Raw genomic sequence first — 11,951 nt, 5'->3', positions numbered from 1 at the left:
GCTTGTTTGTGTATCTCTGAATTGGGAGTGTTTTTTGTTTGTTACTTTAAAAGTGAATTTTACTCACTTAAGTGAATTCGCCATTTTGATTAATCACGAGAAGAACTGGTTCACACACATAAGCTTTAGTTAATGCGCATGAACTGACCACAGTAGCAATTTCCAAAAATATTTGTACAGCTTTCTGGTTTTTGGATGACCACAGTGGCCACAAGGTGGCAGTATTGCACTACTTATTAAATAGCGTCAAGTTTTATGTGCTTTTTACTGTGGGGCAATGTATTGCGTGTTCATACATGCAGCACATTAAAAAAAAAAACATTTAAAATCATATATAATATGATAATACTAATAATGTGACCTGTTTGGTACTTGGTTAGAAATATGTTTTGACTGATATCACTTTTCACACCCCCAGCCCCGGAGAGGTGGTAACGTGTGTGTCTTTGACATGATACCGAAACACCAGTGCCCTGATATGCTGGACCTCCTCGCTCTGAGCATCCTCCATGTAAACCCTAAGCCCAGGCTAGAGGGACGCCATTATCTCGCCATTATAGCGTTGGGTCAGACGTGCGACAGGCACAATCGGAGCTGAGACGCGACAGGAGGCTCGGTCGCACTCTCGGCCCGGTCCACGATGTGGTAGGATGCACTTTTGAAGCAGTGACGTGGTCCGTGTGAAGCGGACACAGACAGCGGCCCTGTGCAGACACGTGTTCTCCGCTCGTGACCCATTACCACAGAACATTCAGGAAAAAGCATCCCTAATGTTGCTTTCACTTATCTCCAAAAACAGAAACACGCTATTTATTCCGGGCTCTGCTACACCATACACATTATGCTACTAACTATTATACCGAGCGTGAAAAACATAACTACTAGAGGTAGGTGGTCTTCTTTAATAACCAAGATTAAAATAGAAAGAGTAAAATGGGTTTTGGGAACTGGCTCTGAAACAGGAGTCTTTCCCACTGCTGGTCGACTGCCAAGGGCGTGAAGTTTAGCAGAACGTAGAACACTACATGATATAATGTCACAGGAGATATGATGGTTATGATGATGGCTGCTGATCTGGGATCAGTCTCCATGACATAAATATGAATCATAAGAAATTCAAGAAGCTGATATTAAATCAGCTACGAAAGGCACTTTCTACAGCAGATGAGATGGAGCGTGAACACACATGGTGTCAGTGTAGATTTACTGTATGAAAGCACTAGACAGAATACACAGATAACCACGTTTTCTTGGAATAACTCCATGTGTATTAATAACATTGGTGTGAAGGAGATTACAACACGAATGTGATGTCTTTGGGCGAGTACTGTATCACGTATGTTTGTGCAAATTAACCTGTCTATACAAACTGAGGTGGTCTTAGCATGAAAACTGTATGATGCTGCAAGTCCACTGCGCAGGAGGGTTATAACTGTTATCATAGGGTGTTATAACTGATATAGTGTCTCAGCAACACATACAGTACGACAAACCTGTTCGTTTTTTTATGTTGTTTGTCTTGCACATGACACTACAGTACATGCAGTAAGTAAAGGTATAAGCTGTTCAAGCACCACCCAAGCACCACCCAGTGCAGCAGCTTACTACAGACAGCACCGCGGCTGACTGGGTCTCACGTGCACCACTTCCCCAGCGGTGGGGGAGACAGATGCAGGAGAAGAGTCCTTGGATTCTGTCAAGTGCGCGCGGAGCCCGGCGAGGCACGGCGTGTAAGTGGGGCGGGGCTTGAGAAAGGCTTCACGCCGTCTCCTGTGGGAGCTCTCACTCCTCCACCCCCCACCATCACCACCCCTCCACCCGGGCTGGCTCACTGTGCTGTGGGCGCATCTCACATCCAGAGACATACAGAGGACTGCCATAGGTCTCTCTCTCTCTCTCTCTCTCTCTCTCTCTCTCGCTCCTCCACTCTTGATGGCTGGCACTTCTTTCATGAACATTGTCTGTCTAGAAATCACACTGTTCCCACCTCCTGCTGGTCTTGTGCTTGACAAGGACTTATATAAGTGTGGAGTGGTCTGTGGATTCAGAAGAGTACACACTCACACACACACTGATAAATGGTACTTACACTCCAAGAAAACATCCTTTAAAACAAATGAGAACAATTAACTCTGAGAAACATTCATTTGAAATGTAAATAGATCTGCATATCCTGTTTGCATATGGTTTACGTATTCTGATTCAGTTAATTCCATTCAAGTTATAATACAAATAAGCTGGAGTATCAACCTTCTTAAAAACTAAACACAGGATATAAACCCTGTCCACACTCCACAGCAGGTCCTCTATGTGTTATACTAGAAAGGTCTTCCAGGATATAAACCCAGTCCACAGCAGGTCCTCTATGTGTTATACTAGAAAGGTCTTCCAGGATATAAACCCAGTCCACAGCAGGTCCTCTATGTGTTATACTAGAAAGGTCTTCCAGGATATAAACCCAGTCCACAGCAGGTCCTCTATGTGTTATACTAGAAAGGTCTTCCAGGATATAAACCCAGTCCACAGCAGGTCCTCTATGTGTTATACTAGAAAGGTCTTCCAGGATATAAACCCAGTCCACAGCAGGTCCTCTATGTGTTATACTAGAAAGGTCTTCCAGGATATAAACCCAGTCCACAGCAGGTCCTCTATGTGTTATACTAGAAAGGTCTTCCAGGATATAAACCCAGTCCACAGCAGGTCCTCTATGTGTTATACTAGAAAGGTCTTCCAGGATATAAACCCAGTCCACAGCAGGTCCTCTATGTGTTATACTAGAAAGGTCTTCCAGGATATAAACCCAGTCCACAGCAGGTCCTCTGTGTGTTATACTAGAAAGGTCTTCCAGGATATAAACCCAGTCCACAGCAGGTCCTCTGTGTGTTATACTAGAAAGGTCTTCCAGGATATAAACCCAGTCCACAGCAGGTCCTCTATGTGTTATACTAGAAAGGTCTTCCAGGATATAAACCCAGTCCACAGCAGGTCCTCTATGTGTTATACTAGAAAGGTCTTCCAGGAGCGTGGCAGAAAACCTCGAGCCATGACTCATCACTCACTACACTGAAGTGCAAGAGGCAAACTGGCCTCACACTAGCAGTGAAATGACCAGGGAAGAAGTTTAACAAAAGTGAAATAGACAGGAGAGAGAGAGAGAGAGAGAGAGAGATCAGCAATCCCTAACAGGACTGAGTCTCACACTCCTGCACTCCTGTGACGGTCTTACATCCGAATCCTATTTGCACCCTATTTGTGAGTGCTGGACTGGGCAGCAGGGATGTGTGTGTGTGTGTGTGTGTGTGTGTGTGTGTGTGTGTGTGTGTGTGTGTGTGTGTGTGTGTGTGTGTGTGTGTGTATGTGTGTGTGTGTGTGCGTGTGTGTGCGTGCGTGTGTGTGAGAGAGAGAGAGTGTGTGTGTGTGAGAGAGAGAGAGTGTGTGTGTGTGTGTGTGCGTGCGTGTGTGTGTGTGTGTGTGTGAGAGAGAGAGAGAGAGAGAGAGAGAGAGTGTGTGTGTGAGAGAGAGTGTGTGTGAGTGTGTGTGTGTGAGAGAGTGAGAGAGAGAGAGTGTGTGTGTGTGTGTGTGAGAGAGAGAGAGAGACTGTGTGTGAGTGTGTGTGTGAGAGAGAGAGAGTGTGTGTGCGTGTGTGTGTGTGAGAGAGAGAGAGAGAGAGTGTGTGTGAGTGTGTGTTATTAGAGCATGCGCGGAGGTGTCCCCACTTCAGCTCCTCCGTCACCTGCTCACCTTCATCCCTTCGTGTTTTCGCTCATCAAAAAGCGTTTGGCTGTACCCATCATGTTTTTATTGAACACCTGATACGTTGGCATGGATCACACGGCTGGCTGAAGTTGTGCTTAAGGGAAGGACAAAATGACATGGAGCCCTCCAAACTGTACTCAAAAACCACGACACAGAAGACTTACTAGATGTAAAAAGTCACTAGATGTAGCCAGAGTTTAAATAGGGAGCACAGATATAAAACAGGTGTGGGGGGCTCGGCCCAGTGGAGAGGGGGCGTGGCCAATGATCCATGTGAAGGGCGTGGCCAGCAAGCAGGGGGTGTGACATCAATTCATCAACTGACTTGAGCTGTATGATTATTGCATATTAAATATCTTGCACATTTTAATTGTTCCACGCTTTGCTCTCTATCGTTGCTGAGATGTGCAGAACAATGATGAAGCGATTTGAATGTTGAATTCTGCTCATTAGAATGGACCTCTGGTGATGTCAGCTTCATGGGTAAAACACAAACAAACATTCAGTCATCATGCTGTACCTTTCTCGGTGGGCTCATGAATAATTCAACAAGCTCTGCTCTGACTGGCTTGTTTACAGCGAGACGCATTGGGTGCATCGTCTTCCAACCATACACGTCTGCAGCAGTGGAAGATCAAACATGCCAAGGAATAGCCAGCTTCTCCGAGAACGGAAGTGAATCTTCGGAATGAGGACAGCGCGATTCCCCGGGGTGGTACTACCAGGGGCGTACGGGTTTGGCAGCCTGCTTCACTTATCCGGAGCTGATATAACGCACTCTAAAATGCAGACGTGCAAAGAAGCCACAGCTACGTCAGCTCTCAAAGAAAATGGATTTTAACTCGTTGACTACATGTCTTTTCCGGTGACAATCACTCCTGCTGAAGTGGTGAAGCCAATGTTAGCTAGAAGAAGCTCATTATAGAGCGGATATCTCTAAGGAGTGGAATTACTCTGGTTTATGTCTCCTTTATGAAATAAAAATTGAAATGTACCTAACTATAGTATGAAACAAAATGCATCATATATTGTAGATTTATCGGAGAACATTTCCTGTGGTGAGGGAAGCGAGGGAGGCAGCGAGGGAGATGGGAACGTCAATTCTTTAATATCCACAGCACAAAATAACGCACACAAAATCAAGAGGGCAGCACATTAGAGCAGCTAACAAAGAACAGTGCAGTAGCACCCGAATGTCCAGCAGGGTCCTTAAAGAACGGCGGGAGGGCAGCGTACAGAGAATCCAGCTGCATTAGAATGAGTGTGTGTGTGTGTGTGTGTATGAACGTCTCCTTTACAGGCTGGGACCAGCTTCCCGTGACATTTCCTATGAATGAGACACAGGGGAATAAACCAAACTTCATTGTAAGGTGGTTTGGTCTGTGTAAATACCAAATATTCCTTATTCAGCTATGCCAAAGTAAATAGTTGTCTGTTTATAGTCCATGGCACCTTTAACACCTCAAATGGTGTGTGTCTGTGTGTGTGTCTGTGTGTAGTGTCAGACACAAACTCACCACCGATGGTGAATTCTTACATGGGTCAGGGTGCAGCTACTGACCATGGAGGCGTTAGAACAGCTTGCAGCTCACACGTCTGTCAGACGTCACCTCCCAGTTTCTTGGGGACAGTACCAAGAAAATGAATGGGCAGATGAGTTTTGAACAGGCGGGTTCTGTTGCTGCTTGTGGGATGTCGGGGCTGTGATCTACCGAGCACGGCGGAGCTCCAGAAAGCGCGTTGTCACGCAGAAGAATGACGCTAGGATCTACTTTCATTTTCTCCAAAACTTGGTAATTTTATTTACAGTTCAAGTCAATCACATGCAACACTTTTTAAAAGAACACAAAATTAGCAAAACAACAAACAAACAAAAAAACGTTTCTTTGTTTTCTCTTTATTTTCTCCAAAATGTCAATTAAATATACAAAAATAGAGCTTACAAATACTGTACAGCAAATGTCTCCAAAAATATTCTGCTGCAGAATTCTTAGTTTTACAAACATGTCTGTGAGCGTCACAAACATTCTCAGTGTTCAACACAGGGGGTTAGGGTTAGAGTGTTTAAGGGTTACGCTACTTAGACACAGGTGAGTATGTGTGTGTGTGTGTGTGCAAGATTTTGGGGTGGGGGGGAGTTGACATGGGGCCCTGGAGGGCTGGACAATATAGGCCTCAGATTGACGCTGGAAAAACACTCTCACCGTAGAGAACCACAGAGAAGCCTGGTGCGGCTGGGGCGGAGGATCCTACATGAAGCAGTATCTGTAATATCAAGGCCCTACGTCTATGACTGAAAAACTGTTATTTATGTATAGCATTAGGCAAACAGCAAGTTTCAAAAACAGAAGTGATGGTTTTGTTGACTTGGCTATGGACTAGACCTCGTGGCCAATGAAAAGGGCACTTTGGTCGTTAGGGGCAACGCGTGAGCCTGACCGCCGCAGTGTGTCCGGCCACTTTACCACCTGCTTACTGTATTCAGGGGCAAACTGGTTCACGTCTAATACGAACTTGACACCCTGACAAAGGTGAAGAACAAGTGAGCTTCAAGTGCTACTTCAGTTCTGTCTGTACAAGCTGAAGGTCCAGGTGCTCCAAGATAAGGTTCTTGTCCGAGAAGTCACATTAAGATATGAATATCCAGAATATGTCCAGTATATATAATGTTTCATAGCCTATCTAACTGTGTTAATAAATAAATTGTGCAGAGCTCAAGGACAAATTCCTTTTTGGTTTCGCTATATTTGTCTTGTGGGTTTTAAACCTCTTCACGGTTATTCTGAAGAAGATTACAGATCTCTTACAAGGAAGGAAATTGGGGTTGAAGTCAGAACCCTATTAATCTGCAGGGACTTTCTGCTGCCGGGGACGTGCAGCAATATCGATGCTAGCTTGTATAAACTGGTTAGTGGAACACGCAGGAGACTTGGACACCAACTACTAAGCTCATATTAGAATTCACATTAGCCAGTAAACAGCCACCCGGGGCCTTACATTCATCATGAAACTACAGACCTCGAAAATCTCAAAGTCAAAATCACGAAAACGAAGTAATGGTGAGCATATGAGGAGCCGTATATTACGTAGCAGAGCAAAACTGACTAGAATCGCAACAGCTAAATTAGATGCCTCTTGTTAAAAGGTTTTTCTGCAAATTCTGGCACCATTTTACTCAAATACACTCACGTGTAGCAGCGCAGAGATATAAATAACCACCATTTAAATATACAGCCCAACATAAGTGTGAACAGTGCACAAACCCGCTGAATGGGAGGAGTTTGTCATTGGCCTCGGTGTAGACAGCAGCGGTGCACTGAGGTTGTGTGAGTGAGTAGAAGGGTAATGGCTGAGCTGGGTCCGTTTGAGTGGCACTCAAATGAGCGGATGTTTACAGCACTGGCATGGCTCACCGGGCCGGACCACATCACTGTTATTATAGCCCTCAGACGCCTTCTGCTTTCATGGGAGTCTCGTTTGAAACTCCTGTGCTCCAGCAGAAAAGCACTACGCAGCACTTTCACCTGGATGGCACAAACGAACAGATGTGGTACGACAGGTCCGGGGATTCCCCACGAACAATTCACCGGGGGATGGAGCCGCTGCCAGAACGCAGCTTCTGGAAAAGCCAGCGTTGTTACGCCAGGCACAATGAGAGGCCATTTGAGTTGTGCACTTGAACTGAAGAGCTGAGTGCCCTATTCACTATTGCTATTATAGCGCACTGGAGTACCGCCATCTTGTAGTAGTGTCTGAAAACACAGTGCTATCTATCCAGTGCACTATAATAATCCCATAATGCATTGTGATGTATTGTTTTCTTTGATCAAACTGGTTGAGCTTATAGTTTAATCTACATTTGACAACAATCTGGCCAATTAATTTTGTATTGTTCTTTTTTTTAATGCTAGCTAGACAGTTAGCTACTGAGCGAACTGCTTGTTCACTTTACCTCAAGAAACAAAAGACGTGGTGATCGACCGGTCTTGGATGTTGTCAAAGTTCTGTGACTCTGATATAGATATCCAGATTGTTTACGTGACAGAATCCAAAATGGTGACGTTTATGAATTCTTTTCTCTATTTAATAGTGCTCTGTGTAGTCGATGCAGGTTTTCATGTGTAGGGGACAGTGAATAGGACACAGTTTTGGACACCATCGAGGCCTGTCCAGCGCAATGCATTGTGGGAAACAAGCCTTGTGCATTCATGACCTTTTCTGCACCAGAAGCCAGTTGCACGACCAGGGCTTAAGTAAGACGGCCATAACTGTTAAACTGGTTGTAACATTTTTCTGAGAGGAGTTTACACCTGTTGCACCAAGTCACACACAGGTGCAATGAAGACAACCATGTGAAATGTAACACTGACGGTTACTTAAGCAACTTGCGTCACTTAGCAAAATCGCAACTCACACCCCCATTATTATTATTATTTACATATTTCACATACAGTGAAACAGCAATTATACATAAAAAACAAACTTGGAAAACAATAGCTGATCTCTCAGTTTCTAGCGATATCATGGCGCATGTGTTTGGCGAGGAATGCCGTGGGATGACAGCGGTGATCCTCATTGGCTGGGACCGTGTTCCCTTAACCCTCCCAGTCCAGTAATGTTCAGGAAGGTGTGGCAGTTCCCTGCTCAACAAACGATCTCTGACCCATTCGAAAAACTACCGCAACATGGTCTTTGTTATTTACAACTGTTAATAAGTTTATGTGATATAATGCTAATAAGAGGTCATAAATACACAAAAAACTGCTACAATCTCTAGTTAATCTCTCATCTAAAAGAATGCACATGGCCAACACAGAGCTCCAGTTAAAAAAAGTTTAACATAGAAACGGCTTTTTGTCTTTACACAAGCAGCTGGCCAGGTGGGGGTCGCATGGCAGGTCTCCAGGGAAACCACGACCAGTCGGTGTGGCAGTCATCGTTATGCCCTAGGAAGTTACGACCGGCCTAGCTTACATAAGCCCTGCTCATGCACCCAGCCCCCAGGGCTTGGGAGTGCCACACATGCAAAATGCTGCCCCCCCCCCCCCCCTTAAGAAGAATAATCCCATGCAAGAGAAGCCACTTGAAGACTCAAGACTAGACCCTTTAAAAGGAGTGAGTCTGTGTACATCTAATTTAGCCCTGTCCAAACATTTGCGGTATTAAGTCAAAAAGGTATGTATTTTACATACATTTACTACAAAAAAAAAAAAAAAAAAAGGGTGCTCTGAGACCTGCTCGGTCTTCAAATGAAACACATCCCGTTCACGGAGCGCACAGCTGACCATAAACAAGGTCCTTCTGTCACAGCTTTGTAAATAAGACAAAGTTTTAGACTGGGGAGTAGTGCCAAGAGTGGTGGATGTGGTGGGTGTGTTGTTTTAGACCTGGAGACAGCCTGGTCTTGACCCATGAGAGAGAGAGAGAGAGAGAGAGAGAGAGAGAGAGAGAGAGAGAGAGAGAGAGAGAGAGAGAGAGAGAGAGAGAGAGAGAGAGAGAGAGAGAGAGACTGTGGGGGTCACTCTCCCTGGGTCTCACAGCCACTCTGGAACATGTACAACAGCCACATTGCTAACACACAAGCTCGGGTCCCTTGGCAGTCAGGTTGGAGGGGAACTCGCAGGACAACCAACGTGTAAAATGATGGCACAGAAGCAGTCATGGCACTGATGTAACGCTGCATTTTCTCTCCCTTTAAGGAGCATCGGGTCTCTCAGGAATACTGCTGTGTTTGTAGGCTCTGGATGACAGAGGTTCACATGGGATATTGAAGGACAGGGGGTGTGTGCACATTACACACAAACGGCAGCCAAAGACAAAAGACACGTGGTTTCACCTCCGCTGTTCTCTCCTTCATCGGTTCCTTGGTTGGCCAGATCCGAGACACAAGTCCAGTTGAGGAGACATTACCCTATACCGTGCTGACCGACACCAGCTGACCACCACAAGAACCTTAATCATAATACGACAAAAGGCGAAGCTGATCTCAGACCAGTGCGATCTCCACAGCTTCATCTTAAATTCTGTAGTCATCCCTTCTTTTAAGAGTTTCAACTTAACCAAACTTAACCCCTTTAAGACCAATCAAAATAATGTGGCTCTGGATACGTTACTAAAACAAAAGGTAAAAATAATACAGTTAATTAAAATACAAAATATGACCTTGTTACTGTCTTCACAAGCCAATAAGTTGGAGTCCATGTAAAGTGCTTGTTAAAATAAAAAGAAAGAAACTCTTGTTAACAAAAATGCAGCTATTTCTGTTTTCTTCTTCTTGTTGTAGTCTGTTTTTGTGATCATTTTGTAGTCTGTTTTTGTAATCAATTTGTCGTTTGTGGTTTCAGTCCCCTCTTGTGCTGGTGTCCCCATGAAAGTGCTTTGGTGTGGAACAGTCTGAACCACCATGACATCATAGCCATGGAGACGATTCTTCATTGTCCCGAAAAATCCAAACAAACAAACAAAAAAACAAACAAACTTGGGGCTCGGAAATCATCGTAGCGGTGATAGAATCTGTGGTGAACCCACCAGGTTCTCACGGCGCGTGGGGGGGGTGGGGGGACTATTGGATGGTGGGCGTACCTGTACAGCAGAGCTAGCGGGGGAGATGGGTGGAGGTAGAAGCAGGAGCAGAAGAAGGAGGTTTAGGGGGTGGTGGGGGAGCTATACAATGTTCTCCACCCCAGGCAGGGGCTGCTGCGTGAGGGCTGGTGGCACCTCGGCCCCGCCCTGCTGCTGGGCCATCTGGAGCACGGGCATGTTACAGAGGGGACACACCTTCCTCACCTCCAACCACTTGATGAGGCACCTGGGAGAGGGAGACAGAGAGGGCAAAGAAAGGGGGGTGGGGGGGGGCAGTTGTGGAAAGAAAGACGGAGAACGAGGGAGGATAAGGGATAGAGAGAAAGTGAGAAATGGTGGGGTGGAGGTTGGACACAGAGAGGGTGGGGAAGAGGAGAAACGTGTTACAGCAGAACATTCCACAGCCTCGCTCTGGGCTCGCAGAACAATCAAACCCTCCCCAGTGGGGGGGTGCAGTGATGGGAAACTCTCCAACTGTACTGGACATCATGTTCCCCGTCACGGGTTGCCTCAGCCCCCGTAACTCCCCACTCCACCCAAGTACTGAACACAGTGCTTGGTGTGTGATGTGAGCGTTTTGACAGGTGCAGAAACATCTGGCCATGCGAGTCGCGCTGCTACTGTCAATATCACACCCACACATAAACACACACACACACACACACACACACACACACACACACACACACACACCCTCCAGATGCAACCCCCTAAGCCTACTGCACCTGCAACCGCTTCCAATCTCAAATACAGATCCAGCTTGAAGCTGGTGATTATTAACGCTACACCATATTCATTCAGATGTAAATTAAGGAATCAACACAGCTCACCTAGTGAGTTCATTTAATGTTCTATTAACGTTATCTCTGTCATGACAGAGCTAGCTGCTATCTGGCTCTCGTAGGAAGGACAGCGGGAGTTACAGACAAGCTGATCTAGAGTCAGCAGCCGTGAGGTACGGTGTGAAACGCACTGGTGAATTAATCACTATGGCCGCTGGTGTGTTTCCAGGTCTCGGTGTCCTGTACGGCCCACACCAAATACAGAGTGGGCAGGTATCATGGGCTTTTTTTTTTTTTTTTTTTGTATGGCAACCAAACTGGAGGTATGTGAGCATGGGTTATATCTGTCATAGTGGGTTATGTATTGTGTGTGTGTGTGTGTGTGTGTGTGTGTGTGTGTGCGTGAATGTCTGCATGCACGTCTGCTGGATGTATCTGTGCTGGGACGTGTTCCCGAGGCCCCGAGGTTCTGTCCCTCACACCTCCCAGTCACGCCCCCTGCTGACAGTCTGTTTACCCACAGCAGGGGTGGGGGCAGGTAATGGTCACAGCCTACGTCAGGTCAGGTCAACACAACACAAACCCCTCCTCCCCAAACACACACAGCTGTATACAAGCCTGTACTTTCTAAGTTCACAGGAAGAAAGGCAGCACGTCACTCCCGTCTCCCACATGCATGTGCTTTGTGTTTATTATTTCTATGGGTTCAGTGTCCATTACGTCTTCAGTGGGTCTACATGGTGGCTGTCCACCGATTCTGTGTGATGACTGTTCGGTGCTTCTATGTGTCAAACGTTCGGTGGGCCTGTGTATGGTGTCCAGCGGTGTAAC

At 45.9% G+C, this 11,951-nt stretch overlaps 1 protein-coding gene across 1 annotated transcript in view; it reads right to left on the bottom strand.

The window, feature by feature from the left end:
* Window positions 1–5,534: 5,534 nt before the first annotated feature.
* The window catches only part of rnf24 (ring finger protein 24), a 30,718-nt gene continuing 24,301 nt past the window's right edge, over window positions 5,535–11,951 (bottom strand). The window contains exon 6 of the mRNA XM_077015617.1: window positions 5,535–10,564. Coding sequence (XP_076871732.1) covers window positions 10,420–10,564 — 145 coding nt within the window. The 3' untranslated portion in view covers window positions 5,535–10,419. The remainder of the gene's footprint in view (window positions 10,565–11,951) is intronic.

This window comes from Brachyhypopomus gauderio, chromosome 1 (genome assembly GCF_052324685.1).
Source record: "Brachyhypopomus gauderio isolate BG-103 chromosome 1, BGAUD_0.2, whole genome shotgun sequence".
Lineage (NCBI taxonomy): Eukaryota > Metazoa > Chordata > Actinopteri > Gymnotiformes > Hypopomidae > Brachyhypopomus > Brachyhypopomus gauderio.
Note: the sequence above shows the minus strand (reverse complement) of the source record. Positions and strands in the feature narration are given on the sequence as shown.